Genomic DNA, 17,420 nt, shown 5'->3' on the forward strand with positions numbered 1-17,420 from the left:
CTGGCTGCAGCTCTCGTCCTGACCGGCGGCGTTGCTGAAGCTTGGTGTGCCCTCTCCCTGTGCTCCCACCGAACACGGGTGACGTTAGACCCACCTCAGCTCAGCCACTGCCGCCCGTCCCCCCACCCTGACCGTTCTGGCACGAGTGCTGCCTCTTCACCGGAGACAGGAGCGAGGAGCAGCAGCAGTTGGTGCATAATGGATGAGAGATGCCTGATCCGTAACATTTACAAAGCCAGGGCGTCTCCCAGCTACCAAACAAACTGGTTATCGCAGCAGGGACTGGAAGTTCTGTGTTGTCCAAAACGCAAAACACGAGATAAAGCAGCGCATGGGTACGGTTTGCTGAGCTCCCCCGTGCTGGGCTGTCCTGCCAAAATTGACTGGATCAACAAAAACATGAAATCATAATAAAAGAAGAGAAAGAAGGGGGTTTGGGGTGGGGAGTGTGGATCAGAACTGACGCACGTCGATGCCCGTATGTGCTGTGTGTCTGATGCTGCCGCCAAAGCCACTGTTGGGTGCACGGCTACCGACCGGTGGGACCAGCCCGGCAGCACCAGCAGCGCCCGCAAACCAGGCCTGGGGCTGGTGGGGGGCACTGGGAGAGGCTGGGTGGGAACGGTGGAGGTGGCAGGGAACGAGGACCCGAGGGGACAAAAATGTCCTGACAGGAAATGGAAAGTAAGTCCGGTGTTGCATCTGACATCCCCAAATCAAACCGAACAAAGCCAGAAACTGGACAAGAAAAGACCAAAAGGGGCAGTGCCGCAGCTAGCCACGGACAGCTGGGATTTCCTTCGCATCCCTCATCTCCAGCTCCTTTGAACTCGATGCGGCAGAGATGCCCTCTGCCATTTCCACCTTGGGCAAGGGTTGCATTCCGTAATGTAACAATAGAATTGTCCAGAAGGATCTGACAGTGTTTCCTGTTTCAGCAGTAAAAACTCTGGGACAGCTGTCCTTAGCACGTAAAGCAACCGCATCCTCATCCTCTGAGCTTTCTCCCACCGCAAAGAGAGCCGTCACTTATGGGATTTGGTGTGGACGGAAGGAAGGGTAAGAAAGGAACCTTCTTGATCCATGACGTGAAATATTTTATATTAAGACGTTTGGCAAATAGTTCTGTGTGAATCCAAACAGGATGAGATAAATTTTCCAAGGTCGGCCCTCCTGTATTCCCAGCTTTAGGGCTTTGGTCACCAAGAAGTCCACTCTGTAACCTCCACAGCAACATCCTGCCAGGGATGCAGAAGGAGCTATTGTTGGCTTCGCAGTGACTCCTCTGCCTCTTCAAAGGCTGGAAGGCTGAGCGATGTGCGTGGTGAGAAACTCGTGAGCAGGAAAATACATTAGGAAAAACAATAAAAACGGAGTGAGCAGAGCACCGGGGCAGCCACTCACCCAGGCAGCTGCGCTTCGCTGTTAGGAAAAGGCCACGCTGAGCGGCGGGTGAAGGCTTCTCCTTGGAGCGCAGCCGCCCCACGGACATCGCGCGCCTCTGTAAAAGGAGGCACCACACATACTGAAAACTGGTTGGATGGCCCAGAGAGTGGTGGTCAATGGAGTTCACTCCAGCTGGAGGCCAGATACAAGTGGAGTTCCTCAGGGCTCGGTACCGGGTCCAGCTCTGTTCAATGTCCTTATCAATGACCTGGATGAAGGCATCGAGTGCACCCTCAGCAAGTTTGCAGATGACACTAAGCTGGGAGGAAGTGTGGATCTGCTGGAGGGTAGGGAGGCTCTGCAAAGGGATCTGAACAGGCTGGACCGATGGGCCGAGACCAATGGGATGAGGTTTAACAAGGCCAAATGCCGGGTCCTGCACTTGGGGCACAACAACCCTGTGCAGCGCTACAGGCTGGGGGAAGAATGGCTGGAGAGCTGCACGGAAGAGAAGGACCTGGGGTTAATGGTTGACAGTGACTGACCATGAGCCAGCAGTGTGCCCAGGGGGCCAAGAAGGCCAACGGCATCTTGGCTTGGATCAGAAATGGGGCCACCAGCAGGGCCAGGGAGATTATTCTTCCTCTGTACTCGGCACTGGTGAGACCGCACCTTGAGTACTGTGTTCAGTTCTGGGCCCCTCACCACAAGAAGGATGTTGAGGCTCTGGAGTGTGTCCAGAGAAGAGCAACGAAGCTGGTGAGGGGCTGGAGAACGTCTGACGAGGAGCGGCTGAGAGAGCTGGGGGTGTTTAGCCTGGAGAAGAGGAGGCTGAGGGGAGACCTTATTGCTCTCTACAACTGCCTGAAAGGAGGTTGTGGAGAGGAGGGAGCTGGGCTCTTCTCCCAAGGGACAGGGGACAGGACAAGGGGGAATGGCCTGAAGCTCCGCCAGGGGAGGGTCAGGTTGGATATCAGAAAAAAATTCTTCACAGAGAGAGTCATGGGGCACTGGAACAGCTGCCCAGGGAGGTGGTGGAGTCGCCTTCCCTGGAGGTGTTTAAGGAACGGGTGGATGAAGTGCTGAGGGACATGGTTTAGGGAGTGTTAGGAATGGTTGGACTCGATGATCCAATGGGTCCTTTCCAACCTGGTGATTCTATGATTCTGTGATACAGTGATACAGCTCTACATTGCTGTTTCTTGGGCTTTTTTATACCCTTTAAGTCTGCCCTGTTGTTCTTGGCAGCTCTGAAGTGACTGGGAGAGCGAAGATGAATCCATGGGAAAGCTCTTTGGGATTTCAAAAGCAATGAGGCTTTTGATGGGGCCTATAAACTCACTTGCATTATCTCACGATGCGCTGCTCTCATCCTCTATCATGTAGAGCACTTTCACTGTGCGTTACCTCAGCTGAAATGCCAAAGATGACACAAACCAAAGTGTGTTTGCATAAAAACACCGCAGCAGGGGCACCGCTTGGGCTCTGCCTCTGGAAGTACAATACACATTCGTCACACTGACTCTCTGAAGCGTTTCAAAGGCAAAGATCTTGCATCCCAGCCTCGCTGAGGGTTCTCCAGACACAAGCAGTAACCAGGCCAATGCTTTTGTACATTTTAATGTATTTTGTCCTATGAAGAATATCCGTCACCTGCTATGAGTATACACTGCTCAGGTATGGATGATGTTCTGCATCAGAGAGAAAAAATACTGAAAGCCAGAAAAGAGAACATTATTTCAAGGCTCGGGACCTGTTTTCCTTGCAGTTGCTACTTAAGAGATTTCTTTACGTAAGCGAGTGGCCAAAAAAAACCCAAAGAAGCATTTGTGGGGTCGCTCAGGTAGGTGACCTCTGCTGCAGGACTCTGTTTTCTTAGGAGGATTCAGAAATGAACTCCAAAAGTTTCTGTGACAGTTCAGAGCAGAGACTGTGAGACTTCATCTGGAGTATTCCACCTCTGGAATCCTCAGCATAAGAAGGAGATGGAGCTGTTGGAACGGGTCCAGAGGAGGCTACGAAGATGATCCGAGGGCTGGAGAACCTCCTGTACGAGGACAGGCTGAGAGAGTTGGGGTTGTTCAGCCTGGAGAAGGCTCTGAGGAGACCTTAGAGCAGCTTCCAGTGCCTGAAGGGGCTCCAGGAAAGCTGAGGAGGGGCTGTTCCCAAAGGTTTGTGGTGACAGGATGAGGGGCAATGGGGGTAAACTGGAGAGGGGCAGAGTTAGACTGGACATAAGGAGGAATTTCTTCACCATGAGGGTGGGGAGGCCCTGGCCCAGGTTGCCCAGGGAAGCTGTGGCTGCCCCATCCCTGGAGGGGTTCCGGGCCAGGTTGGATGGGCTTTGGAGCCCCTGATCCAGTGGGAGGTGTCCCTGCCCATGGCAGGGTTTGGAAGAGGATGGGCTTTAAGGTCCCTTCCAACCCAAACTAGTCTATGATTCTATGATTATCACTGTGGAGGGAAGGAAGAAATGTGAATGTTGTGAAGAAAGGAGTCATATTTAATATATCAAACTATAAATTTTAGTGTTTTCTTGATTCAGACATGAGAGAAGAGCCTGCAGTGCAGCTACTAGGAAAAAAAAAGAGGAGTAAGCAGGTGCTGGCTGAGTTTCCTCGCGCCCACATCACTCCTGTTGGTTTATCTGATTGCAAACCGAGTGCACTGCAGCACGATGAGGGGGTAGCAGCGAGCGTACAGGAGAGATGCTGGAAAGATTGCACCCTGATGTTCTTAATCAGTAATTAGAAACTAAAAATAGCATTTTAGGGAAAGATAATAAATCTGTAGCCTTTAATCCTCCTGTACCAATCTGTAAGCTGATAGCGTTATTACAGGAGAGGCAACAAGAACATCAGTGAGTAAGCAAAGCAGGTTGGTGTTACAGTCCCATCACGAATTCCACATTGCCTGAGCTCTCCGGATGACTTCTGGCTCTGTCTGCTCTATGCAAAGCCTACAGTCACAGAGCAGGGTCATTTGCAAGCAGAGAACAGGTATTTTTTGTTGTTTATTTCCATTCCTTGACTGCGTTTTCCTTCCTGAAGTACTCTGAACAGAGAGGATTAGGTTCCAACTCTTAAGCTCTCACCAGTTGTAAGGAGTTGCGTACGCGTGGGAAACATCAGCAAGAACTAGATTGGAGCTAAGATGATTTTTAAGGTCCCTTCCAACCCAAACTAGTCTATGATTCTGTGATTCTATGTGAACTGCTGAAGTAGAGCTTTTTTTAAGCTGGTATCCTGCAGAATTGGGGGGAAAGCAAGAGCCAGATCGCATTACTGGGAGTTGCCAGGAAACGTTAGCGTTGCGGCTTAGCACGACTCCACCGCAGCGATGATTAAAAAGAGAAAAAGGCATCAAATGCCGAATCCCATTGGAAAAGGCAACCAGAAATCTGGGATAACTATTTGAAAGGGGCTCATTGAGCTGGAAAATGGCACCGTTCAGGAGGTGCCACCCTCTCGCCAAGCTTCCTTTCCTCAGTCCCTGGGACAATGCCTGGCCTCCGAAGGCTGTAGCGAGAGGAAGAGGGAAAGGCTGGTGTGACAGATTCTCGCTCCTAGGTTGGGAATAAGCCCAGCTCCAAGGCTGGGAATGAGCTCTGCTCTAAGGTTGGGAATAAGCCCAGCTCCAAGGCTGGGGATGAGCTCTGCTCTAAGGTTGGGAATAAGCCCAGCTCCCAGGCCGCGGAAACCGAGCTGCCCCCTCCCCACGCCTGGAGCAGCGCTCACGGAGCCCCTTGGCCTCTCCTCAACTCCCACATGTCCACGTCCTGTGCCCTGTGCCCTTCTCCATGTCCTATGTCCATCTTCTGTACCCATGTCCATGTTTTGTGTCCTGTGCCTGTGTGTCCATGTCTGTTTTCTGTCTGTGCTCTCTGCCCGTGCCCTGTGCCCGTATCCGTGTCTTGTGTCTGTGTTCTGTACCCATGTCCTTGTCCTGTGTCCATGTCCTGTGTCCCTGTCCATGTCCAGAGTCCACGTCCTGTGTCTGTGTTCTGAATACATGTTCTGAATCCACATCTTGCGTCCATGTTTTGTGTCCTGTGCCTGTGTGTCCATGTCTGTTTTCTGTCTGTGTTCTATGCCTGGGTCCGTGTCCATGCCTTGTGTTTGTGTCCTGTTGTCTGTGCCCTGTGTCCATGTTCTCAGTCCATGTTCTGTGTCCGTGTCCTGTGTTTGTGCCCCGTGTCCATGTCCTGTGTCCATACCCTGAGTCCATGTCTCTTTTCTGCCCGTGTTCTATCTCTATGTCCATGTCCTGTTGTCTGTGCCCTGTATCCACGTTCTGACTCCATGTCCTGTGTCCATGTCTGTTTTCTCTCCATGTCCTGTGTCCGTGCCCTGTATCCATGTTCTCAGTCCATGTTCTGAGTCCATGTCCTGTGTTTGTGCCCTGTGTCCATGTTCTCAGTCCATGTCCTGTTGTCCATGCCCTGTGCCTGTGACCTGTGTCTGTGTCCTGTGTCCAAACCGTGTCCATATCTGTTTTCTGCCCATGTTCTATGCCCACGCCTGTGTCCATGACCTGTCTTTGTGTCCTGTTGTCTGTGCCCTGTGTCCATGTTCTCAGTCCATGTTCTCAGTCCATGTCTGTTTTCTGCCCATGTTTTCTGCCCATGCCCTGTGTCCATGTCCTGTGTTCGTGTCCTGTTGTCTGTGTCCATGTTCTAAGACCATGTGTGTCTCCTGCCCATGTCCTATGCCCACACCTGTGTCCGTGCCGTGTCCGTATCTGTTTTCTGCCCATGTTCTATCTCTATGTCCATGTCCTGTGTCCGTGCCCTGTGTCCACGTTCTCAGTCCATGTTCTGAGTCCATGTCCTGTTGTCCATGTCCTGTGTCTGTGTCCTGTGTCCGTACCCTGTGTCCATGTCCGTTTTCTGCCCATGTTCTGTCTATGCCCGTGTCCTGTTGTCCGTGCTGTGTCCATGTTCTGAGTCCACGTCTGTTTTCTGCCCATGTTCTATGCCCACACCTGTGTCCATGCCCTGTGTGTGTCCATGCCTGTGCCCTGTGTCCATGTTCTCAGTCCATGCCATGTCCATGTCCTGTGTCCATGTCTTTTTTCTGCCCATGTTCTATGTCCATGCCCCGTGTCCATGCCCTGTTGCCTCAGCCCTGTAGCCATGTTCTGACTCCACATCCTGTGCCCCTCGTCCCGTGCCCGTATTTTCCCTCCGTGCCCGCGTCCCGCTCCGCGCCCCGCTCCGCTCCGCCTCTTGCCGCCGCCCGCGGGCCGCTTGTTTACCAGCGGGACCGGGCGGGAGGAGCCGCGCCGGGCGCTATAAAGGGGCCTCTCGGTGCGCCGCGGGGCCCGCGCCGCTTCCCCCCCGTACCTCCCGCGGCCATGCGAGCCCGGGCCCGGCCCCCGCGACCGCCCCGCCGCCTCTGATCCGCCCCGCGGCCATGGGAGCCCGAGCGGCGGCGGCGGCGCTGGCCGCGGGGATCGCCCTGCTGCTGGCGGCCGGCGGCCGGGGCCGCGCCGAGGGTGAGCGGGGACCCGGGGGGAGAACCGGGGAACCGGAGCTGGGCACCGGGGGGAGCGGGGAAAACGAGGAACCGGAGCGCTGGGAGCGGGGAAACCGGGGGAATTGGGAGGAACCGGAGCTGGGGGAGCGGGGAACCGGGAGGAACCGGAGCTCGGAGAGCAGGGAAGCGGGGAAACCGAGGAACCGGAGCGCTGGGAGCGGGGGAACCGAAGAACCGGGGCCTTGGGGAGGAAGGGAGATGGGGGAACCGGGGCCAAGGGAGAAACTGGGTCCCGGGAGAACCGGGAGGAGCCGGAGCCCGAGAGTGGAGGAGCTGAGAGGGGAACCGGGGCCCGGGAGTGGAGAACGAGGGCAGCGCGGAATCGAGAACCGGGAGGAGCCGGGCCCGCAGCGCCCCTGCGGCGACGGGGGAACTGGGGAGAACCGGGGAGCGGCCCGGGTCACCTTCATCCCCGGGGCTGCCGTGAACCGCCTGTGCCCGCAGCCCCCGGGCCCGTTTAGGGGGGCTGAGCCCCACTCCCAGACCTGGCACTGCCTTTGGGGGGCTGGGACCGGATTTGGGGGGCTGAGCCCCACTCGCAGACCTGACATTGGTTTTGGGGAGCTGAGACCTGATTTGGGGGGCTGAGCACCACTCTCAGACCTGGCACTGCTTTTGGGGAGGTGAACCTAATTTGGAGGGCTGAGCCCCACTCTCAGACCTGGGACCGGATTTGGGGGGGCTGAGCCCCACTCTCAGACCTGGCACTGCTTTTGGGGAGCCAAGTTCCACTTTTGGGAGCCCGCTCTGCTTTTGGGGAGCTGAGATCCCCTCTGTGAGCCTGCACTGCTTTGGGGGAGCCTGCTCCGCTTTTAGGAGCCCACACTGCTTTTGGGCAGCCGAGCCCCACTCTTGGACTCAGCTCTGCTTTCTGAAGGGCATACTTTTAGGGAGATGGCTTTCAGATCCAGGTATTCCAGAGGGTGAAGCTCAGAGTCAGGGATGGGTGAAGCAGCGTCCTGTAAAATGTAAGCCAGGGGTATAAAGATGTTGCATCGGGGGTTGCAATCTTCTAGAATCCACGGCTACGGGAGTTGTAGCTGTACAAGCAATTTTGATGGGTTAAATTAAATGAACTCGCTTAGGAAGTCCTCGTTAGAGGCTTTAATTTCGGGTGATGTTTGCAGGTGTGTTTTAATAAAAGGGAACCTTTCAAAGAGAGCTGTCTGGGTCGGGTTCTGGTCTGTCCCGTAGGCAATCCATAGCCTACCTGTTGGCTTTCCCATCGGAAGGGGCAGTGGCAGGATAACTGCTTCAGGTGCAGCGATGGGCGTTGGTGAAATGTGTCTGGTGTCCAGGGAATAATGTGGGATGTACCCTTGAGACAGCCTCTGTTTTCCAGCAATCAGACAAGTGATGTATCTCAGAAATCCCCCTGCTTCCTCTTCAAACGTGTTTTTTAACGTTAGAAGGCTTAAAAGAGACCGGGGTAGGATTCTAACTGGAGGTAAGTTCCAGCTGGCGAGGGTGTACAAACCTACCCATTACCCACAGAGAAATGAAAAAGGGAGTTGACATACAGCACTAATAATAAATATGTGTACGGATTCAGTCCAGCAGTGCCTAATTTGAAAACGTTATTATTACTGCTGCACTGAAGCTTCTTATTTATGTATTTAAATCGTATTTACTTTTTGGGTTGCAAGTGTTCATGATCTCAACTCCCTCCTCTTTGCTGTATTCCCATGTGGTAGGAAAATGAGCCGTACAGTTCACGGACAGAGAAACGGGAGCGATGCACAAGGTGTCAAAGCTGGAATAGTTTTATATCGTTTGTGCAGTGCGAATACTTTGTAAAGTATTTTGCAGACAATCTAAAGTCCCTAATTCAAGAGGTTTCCAGCTACTTTGATGGTTGACTCTGTTTTCAGAGGATGCTGAGATCGCACAGCACTGCAGCACGGGTGGAATCCACCGTGCTAGCGCAAAATCCCGCGTCAGAGCATTGCGCATTGAGGGCTAAATGCATGTGCAGGAGTTGCGTGAGCGAACAAGTTGCTCCCTGAGCAACGGCACTGATGAAGTCTGATTTCTTGGAGGTGTATTCTGTACAAACACACCCCGTGATAGCACTGCTCTTCAGTGACAATGTGCCTCCCCGATACTGGAGAGAAGATTCTCTGTGATATATAAAACCATGTGCAATTTTCCTTTTGCTTTGTATCCTTTTCTTCCTTTACTTCTTTTAGATGGTCAGAGGCTGGGCAAAAGCAGCGCGTAGTGTGTGAGTGCTCAGCAGGCAAGCTGGAGGGATGGTTGTCCTGCCTCACCTGTCTCATTCTTTGGTCTGGTCAGACTCAGTCTACGATGAAATGTTGCTCTTGTGAATCTAAAGTAGGAATAATAACTGCGATAGGGCTGGTTCAAGCTGGGCGTGAATGGGTCTGCCAGCTCTCCTGGTGGACCCTCTTGCTGTTCAAGAGAGGTTTTATACTAACCATCTTCTCTGCACGTTTACGCCCATCAGCCTTCTGGAGGTCAAGTTTGGGGTGACGGTCATGACAATTAGAAGTTCTGTTGGTACCAGCAGCGTGTACAGCCTGTTCCTGCTCCCCCTGAAGTGATGAGGATCGTAAGGGCTGGTAGCACTGACTGCTGCCTGTTGCCCTGTGTGACCTCCCGTGGTCCTGGGCTGCTGTGGCTTCCCTGCCCGTTATCTTTGCCCGGGAAGGACAGCAGTGCGAGGTGTGTGTTGGGTTTATGTTTTGATTTAAATGAGGAGAGTATAATGGTATAGCACACCAGACTCAGAAACCAGGCTGAGGTTGTGTGCGCTTTTGGCATCAAAGCAAGTGGCCTCAGCGACAGCTTTGCCCCCAGTTTGACTGTTGGCTGAGGTACCAAGCGCCTGCGATGTTGTCCGAGGGGCTGGAAGTTTGTAGACAGATTCGCTTCTGCGTTTGTGTCTGAATTTTCTCAGATCAGAATGACTGAGGTGGAAAACTTAAGTTTGAAAATGAACACTTCTGGATTTGATGTGATGTTTGTTAGTCTAGAAGCTGTCTGACAGTCCCTTCGCTAACCTGTCACCTAACAGGGTGTTTTCCTGTCCCAGCTGTCATCCCAAGCAGCTCCCTAAAGCCGTTTTCCAAATTCCGAATACCACTTCTAGTCAGCCTTATCTGGAATGGCAAAGCTTTTGACTTGACCCAAGTGAGTGTGATTTTTTTTTAAATAATTTGTTCATTCAAGCAGGCGTTAAAGTTCTAAAATGCAGAATTCAGTAGTTAAATGGTTTGTGCTCTCCTGTGCACTGCTGCATTGTCCTGGTGTTGACTGTTAAAGAACCAGAGCTCTGGAGCAGTGAATCACTGAGGTTTGGTGTCCACGTTGTTTACTCTAAACGCGGCTGCAGTTCCAGCTCTTCCTGGTGAGGCTCTGTCTGGAAAATTGCCCCTTGACATCGGAGCGGGTTCCTCTGTTCAGGACTGTCTGGTGGTTGCCAAACTCGTTGGTTTGAGAGGCTTTGGCATCTCGGGGTCTGTTTGTTTGTTTGTTTGTTTGATTAAAGGCATGCCTTCCACCTTTTTTCTTGAGGATCTGATGAAAGACATCCATAACGATGGAGCTTTTAGGTTACTCGGAATTGCTCGGTAGTTGGGGATGAGGAGCGTGTCCTCCCCGGCAGTGATTTATTTGTGTTTTGAAACCAGGTCGTCTGTCTGATAACTGACTGCTCAACTTTGCTCTCTCCCTTCTGGGATCAAACCTGCCCTCGTACCCAATCGCTGATTAATTCCCCTGCGGAAGGAATGCTATCGAGAGGAGTGGTGGAAAAATACTTATTACTTTGCCTAAAACTGCTTCTTGTTGTCGTGGTAACAGAAATTTATAGGGTGACTTAAGCAGCTTCTGCGTGAACAGAAGCTACAAATGCTGAACAGAATTTAAGAGTGTGAAAAGACTGAGAGCTCTCCAACAAAAACGTGTGGTTTATTTCTGATATTCTGAACTCCTTGTGATTCTCCTTGATCCTTGAAATGGTAAAAAGGAGCTGAGATACCATAGTGGTGTTTATCACGTAAAACCTAGAAAAAGAAAAATAGTTTTTCAGTGTGATTTTTCTCTAAATATGGACAAAATCAGTACAAACGCTTTTAATCTTTGTAGCGTTACAATGATATTAGCCTTTTGTTCCGTTGCTGATTACAGAAACAACCCTCTAATGTGTTTAAAATTCCTCCTCCGTCTCCGTGCCAGGCTAACGGCAGCGTTTGACGTTGCCTGCTGTCGTGCAGGAGCTCCTGGCGCTGGAACCCCGTTCGCAGAGCAGCCACCGTGCCAGTTATTACACTGTGATTGCTCAGCTTTGAAAGCAGCAGGGTTTGAATAACTCGGGTCGTGTCCTGGTTTGCCGGGATGTGTGGAATCTCCTGTCTGATCTGTGCCAGCAGCGCTAATTACAAATAACTCATTCTGTATCAGAGTTCAGAAATGGGTGAAAAAGACTTGATTTTCTTGGGTGCGTGGCAATGCGTGGGGTTGGCTGTCCAGAACAGCTCTTCCAGGCCGGCTTCCACAGAGTCTTCACTGGGTGAAAGGAAGATGTTCGTAGCCTGAAGCGTGGCTGCAGCACTTGGAAGGCTTCATCCTGGCTGTCCCAGGCTGCAGCCACTTCTCATCCGTGCTCAAGCCCCTGCTGGTGTCTCCTTCTGTGGAGCCGAGCAGGGCGAGCTGTGTGCGTTCGGGGTGTCTAGGGGCAGCTTGTGGCCAAGTTCTACTGACTTACCAAATTCCAGCTGAGATGATGAAAGACTTGGGTAATTGTGTTTAGTGCATTGATGGATTTTGTGGCCTTGAGTCGCAAGAAGATCTCAGAGCTTCTGCTCTTGAAGGTAACCCTGGGTCTATGGAGTTGAGCTGTGTTTTCTGGCCTTCCCTTTTCCCTGGGTCTGCTGTGTATATTCCAGTTCTACCAGGTAGCCCTTCACGCCGCGATACAGCTGCTGGCTGCGTGTGCCGCCTCGGCTGCCGCGTTTTGCCCGTGTGCTCAGCAAGCTGCAAGTAAGAACCAAGATGTTGGATTTATGAGTTTATTATTTATTATTGAGTTTATCAAATCGCTGTAGCTGCACTGGTGACTTCTACGTGGGATTTCAGTGTTGGGGTTTTATTTGTCGTTCTGTGGTTTCCCCTTCCACAAAGAAACCCCTCGCCTGCCCTGTCACACACGTGCTGCCTTGGAAATACCCTGACTGTTTAAGATAAATATTGAGAGTGTTTAAAGGGAATCGGTTGCACTCTCGGTTCTCAGCCCACAGCTGGCGTGTGCCCTGGGGCAGCTCTGGCTGAATTCCACCTTGGCTACAGTTTTTCATGGTGCAAAGAGGCTGCTGCCAGTTGGGCATCACGTTTCCCTTCCCACTTTTCAACTGTGCACCCTTGATCTGCGTTCATTTTCTTTTTCTTCCAGAGAGAAATTTATGAAACAACTTGGATATAGTGCCAAAAAACCCCGTTGGGCAATAGCGTTGCTCCAAATCCTGTGTCGGGGTTGCCAGATTTTTTTTTTTTGATTGCGGTGGAGCAAATTTTTGAATAATCATTAAGACTTTTGCATGGAGTTTATTTTTAACGCACACGACAGTGGTCTGTGTGAAAGCACGAGGCATCGAACAATCGTAACTGTTCAACGTCTGCCTCTCCAACGGTTTTGTAAGGCTTGGGTACTGTGCTGGGTGATTTCTACCATGCTGCAGCCTCTAGTTTTAGAGTTGGTGAGGTTTACATACAGTGAAGAGGAAAGATCCTGTGTCTTTAACTCTTGAGGATGGTATGGGGAGTGTATGGGTGGGTGTCAGCTGTGGACAGCAGAGAGGAACCCTGAAGTGGAGGCAGTCTTAAAAATGATAATATAATGCACCTGGTGGGACAGTGAAAAGGTGATTTTTGCCCCATTCTATTGCCAAGCAACCTCACTTTACATGGGCTCCCTGGAATGGTGAGGTCTGGCTGTGCTTCTATGAAATTTGAGTTTAAAAGGGTGATCACTGGGACTTTTGTTGTGCCGTACAGGCACAGGACTCTCTGTTTCCTTCTTGATTTCTTACCTGTCCTTTGGCTTAGAAGAATATTTCCCTATTTAAGCTTTTTCTTTCACCTTTTCCTTTCGCTAGTGTCTGGATTCACATTATTCTGTTTCCCGTCCAATTTCTGCTTCGTGTAGTTGTTCACTTTCCAGTTCTTTGGGTTACTGGTTCCACTAACGAAACCGTCCAGAGCCAAGACAGGGACGTGTGCAACCCCGAGAGAGTAAGAACAGAAAAGCCTGAACACCTAATCTGAAAAGTGCTTAGGGCAGAAATTACTGGTGTAGTAAATTGCTTCCATCAGCAGAGTCTGGGCAGGAGCGTCGGCTCTGGTCTTCGGTGGGTGCATTTCCAGTTGTTTCCCTGCTCTCTTCCGAAGTGCTACTATTTCCTAGGTGTTATTCCTTCCTATCTCCCCCTCCCTGCAACCGCTCTGAGTTACCCTCTCTAATCCGCCGGCATTAATTGCACAATTGGAGCTGAGGTAGGTGTGTTCCTGGCAGCTGCAGAAGGGAAACAGGCTCCTGCAGAGCCCTCTCTTGCTTCTGTGAGCACCGAATGCTGCCTCGGGACTGGGGTTCCAGCTGCAGTCGTGACAGAGGGGATAGCCAGAAAGGCAAGATGGCAGAAAAATGATGAAATCCTCTTTCTTTATTTTGTAATCGTGTACCAGGGAGTGTGCCCCACAGTTTGTTTTTAACACTTACAGCATCCTTTGCTGAAAAAAACCTAGAGGTGAACTCCGAGTGCGGAATATATAGAGTGAGGAGGGACAGAACTGCGTGTTTAGAAAACTAAACGAAATGCCTTTCCTTAAACCAATAAATACCATTGTTCTTCGCATTCCAGTTTGCAGAAGCATGGACATTCGCAACAACCTGACCCGGCTGAACATGCTGGAGAACTGCACTGTGATCGAGGGCCACTTGCAGATATTGCTGATGTTTAAAACCAAGCCCGAAGATTTCCGCGAGCTCAGCTTCCCCAAACTGACTATGATTACAGACTACTTGCTGCTTTTCCGTGTGTATGGCCTGGAGAGCTTAAAGGGGCTTTTCCCCAACCTCACTGTGATTCGAGGAACTCATCTGTTTTTTAACTACGCGCTTGTCATCTTCGAGATGGTTCACCTGAAGGAGATCGGCCTCTACAACCTGATGAACATTACACGAGGCGCTGTGCGGATCGAGAAGAACAATGAATTGTGTTACTTGTCCACCATCGACTGGTCAAGGATTTTGGATTCTGTAGAAGATAACTACATTGTGGCCAACAAGGATGACAAAGAGGAGTGTGGGGATGTGTGTCCGGGGACTGTGAAAGGGAAGAGCAGCTGTCCGCCTACGGTGATAAATGGCATTTTCATTGAACGCTGCTGGACCCACGATCGCTGCCAGAGAGGTGAGTGACGTATGTCGGCTATGGTTTGGCTGTCGATTTTTAACCCATCAGACCTGTCGGAGGGCTTCTAGGTACCAATTAATTGTTACCTTTAAGCATGGGTTCCTAAAAGCAACACTGAAAATCAACATCCGACAGGTGAGGAAGAGGACCTTTGGGATGGGGCTGCTTTAGCTGTTCTGTCACCTGTGTGAATAATGTATCAAAAAACGTTGTCTGGCTTCCCTGTAAAGTTATGGAGAACCTGGAGCTCACGAGTTTACCTGTGAGCATGACTGTTATCTTGGGTAGGAGTTGGGGTATTGGTATCTCAGTCGGGTTGGGTAGGAGATCAAGAGTCCCGATGGACTGAGAGGCTGCAGCAGGCAGAAACAGGATGGCAAGGGAAAGGCTTTATGGAATCAAACCAACTCTAGAAAGAGACAATCACACCTTCACTGAAACTTTCCTGCCATGAGGAGGTGTAAGGTGAGTGAATAAATATGCAGTGCGAGAAGGTTAGAGCTGAAGGGAAATGAGAAGAAGGAGAGGAGGACCTCAACGGGATTTGCCTGTAGCTGGAGTCCAGGGGAGGGTGAAAGAGTTGGGCTTTGAGCCTGATCTTGGGTTCAGGGTGGAGGGATGTTCAGCTGCTGTTTGCCACCCCTGAGCTCCGGTTCTTAAACTGTGGTAGGGTTGCTTTTAGTTTCATAGAGATTTGGGGTTTCCAGACTGGGAACTGAGCTTAAGTTTAGTTGTAATTATGCATTTACTTGGATTTATGTTAAATCTGACTTGACTGGGGGGGAGCAAAATGAATTGAGGTAAAGCTGACGCGTTTAAGTTGCCTCTCTTTCTAGAGGTAGTGCATCCCAATGGAACAGTGTGTCGGAAGGTGAAATTAGGAAACTTGTGGGCTGGAGAGCGTTTCTTGCCAAGCTTTAAAGGGCAATTCTGAGTGCTAAGTGCCAAATTGGGGAAGGAATTCCTACCAGCATGCATAAACTGATGAAATTAATGTGGTTTCCCCTCTGCTACTTCTCGCCCCAAAATCGTCTGGCTTCCTTTTAAAGAAAGCGGCTGGTTTTTGTTGCCAGCATGAGGGTATGAGCTACACGATGGAAGTGTGTGTGTTTGTTCCTTTTTAGAAATGAAAAATAAGGTTATAAAGCATTTTTGTTTATGAACTCTTTCGGTTTACACCTCTTATCAGCACTGAAACCTGTGTTTCTTATGCATTCAGGTTTTGTTTTCTGCTATTTCATCGGATTAAAGATGGAACTGAACTTTTTCTGTGGCTGGGCCATTCCTAATGTCCCTTATTCTAGGGAATTTTCTGGGCCTGTGCTACAGCAGGCTGGAATGCGGGGTTTCTCTCCTTTATATGGCTGCCTGTTTCCATGGAACCTGGTGGAATGTCACATTTGACCATTGGGGCAGAAATCTCTGCTCTTGAGCCGATCGTATGGTTTTGACTCGGTGTGTTGGAGGATCCCCCTCACGGCACCACACGCTGTTGTAGCTTCGTTACTGAAGGCAGCCAAGCCAGCAGGTCCATTCCACTTGAATTTGAATTTGCAGTTTGAGATTGAAAAGGGTTTCAAAAGTAATTCCGTACAGATGCTCACATCTGGTTTTCTGTGTTCTGTTTAGAGAAGCAACACTCCTATGTGTTTTGGTTGTAACTGGTATGCGTTTTCAAAACCACTTCACAAGCCACTCTTATCTGCGTGCTGAACACTAGGATTTGTACCTTTATTTATCGGTAGCTTTAGTTTATTGGTATCTGTGTTTATATTGTGCCTTGTGGCACCTGCCTGTGTGCTCTTACAGTTGCTTTAACAGCGTTAGATGTTACACACACACACACTGGTAACGTCTGTGGAGATGAAGTGACATTTATTTGGCAAATCGCTGGGTTCTCTGTTCTCGTGCCAGCCTTAACGAATCTTTAGTATGCGTAATTGTTTTGTCAAGATTAATAAGCGCTTGTGTGAGCTGTGTGTTGGCTTTTCTTAGCCTGAAGAGCCTCCCAGCAGCTCCCAGCGCTGAGGGCATTAATGCCATGAAACCTTTCCCTCTGCATTTTTGCAGCTTATCTGGGAATCCTCAGCAGCAAGTGCTGTGCTCGAGCTCCTGCCCGTGCTTTAAGAGTATTCCTCTCTTTTATTTCTGCTCTCTGTCTTCTAACCAATTGCTGGAGTGAACTGTAGTGATTTCAGTACAACTTTCTGTGGGGGAAGCTTGAGTTTGTGTTTGTTTTAACGAGGGTTATTTGTATCCCTGCTTTATTTTATAATACTTGGTGTAGGATCTCCTGTTCGCTCTCTCTTGTTTTGCCTGTGGATGGGCAGTTGCTGTTGCCTCAACTGATGGCAGGGCTGGAGAGCATCGCTGCCCTGGGACTGTTTGCTCTTTTGTCTATCAGAAAAAAATCCCTAAAGAGCATGTAAATATTGGTTGTTTGGGTGTTACAGAGCGTGTGTCGGTTGGCAGAGTCGAGTCCCAAGCTGGTGAGGTCCTCCAGGCTGCTGAGCTTTGAGTTTTGCTGGAGCAAATGTGGAGACGGGCAGAAAGTTTGAGAGCACACACGTGGGAAGGCTGTGAGATCCCAGAAAGGTCTTGTGAGAGTGGGAAGGGAGGTGGCGATGGTTTGGGTTGGAGCGGGGTCCCAGCTTTTCCACACTAGTCCCTGACCTTCTCTGCCTCCTTGGTGGTCGCTTCCTTTGCTTTATCTCTGCCACATCTCAGACCGATCCTGCATCTTTGATATTTCTTTAGTTTAATCAGATATCCCAGTAAACTCCCAAACTAACTTCAGTTGTAGCATATAATTATCCCTGCGGCTCCCATCCAAGGCTCTGAATCATCCTTGCAGCTCTAAATCCGGCCCAGAAAGTTATTTCCTTGATGATAACACGTTGAAGACAACAAAGGGAAGGATCTTAGAAATGTTGGAGCAAAGGTGGTGGGTGAAACCGGCTGGGAGGAACTGAAATGATTTGTGGGCAGCTGTGCACTTTGAAAATGGTTTCAGCGTTGAGGGATCTGTGTTGGAGTGCAGAGGTGTGGAGGTGGATACGCCATG

General features: G+C 50.5%; 1 protein-coding gene across 1 annotated transcript in view; it reads left to right on the top strand.

Annotated features, from left to right (window-relative positions):
• The first annotated feature begins 6,651 nt into the window (after window positions 1–6,651).
• The window catches only part of INSR (insulin receptor), a 47,311-nt gene continuing 36,542 nt past the window's right edge, over window positions 6,652–17,420 (top strand). Inside the window, exons 1-2 of the mRNA XM_054050238.1 lie at window positions 6,652–6,882; window positions 13,802–14,353. Of these exons, the coding sequence (XP_053906213.1) occupies window positions 6,801–6,882; window positions 13,802–14,353 (634 nt within the window). The 5' untranslated portion in view covers window positions 6,652–6,800. The remainder of the gene's footprint in view (window positions 6,883–13,801; window positions 14,354–17,420) is intronic.

Source organism: Cuculus canorus, chromosome 27, assembly GCF_017976375.1.
Source record: "Cuculus canorus isolate bCucCan1 chromosome 27, bCucCan1.pri, whole genome shotgun sequence".
Lineage (NCBI taxonomy): Eukaryota > Metazoa > Chordata > Aves > Cuculiformes > Cuculidae > Cuculus > Cuculus canorus.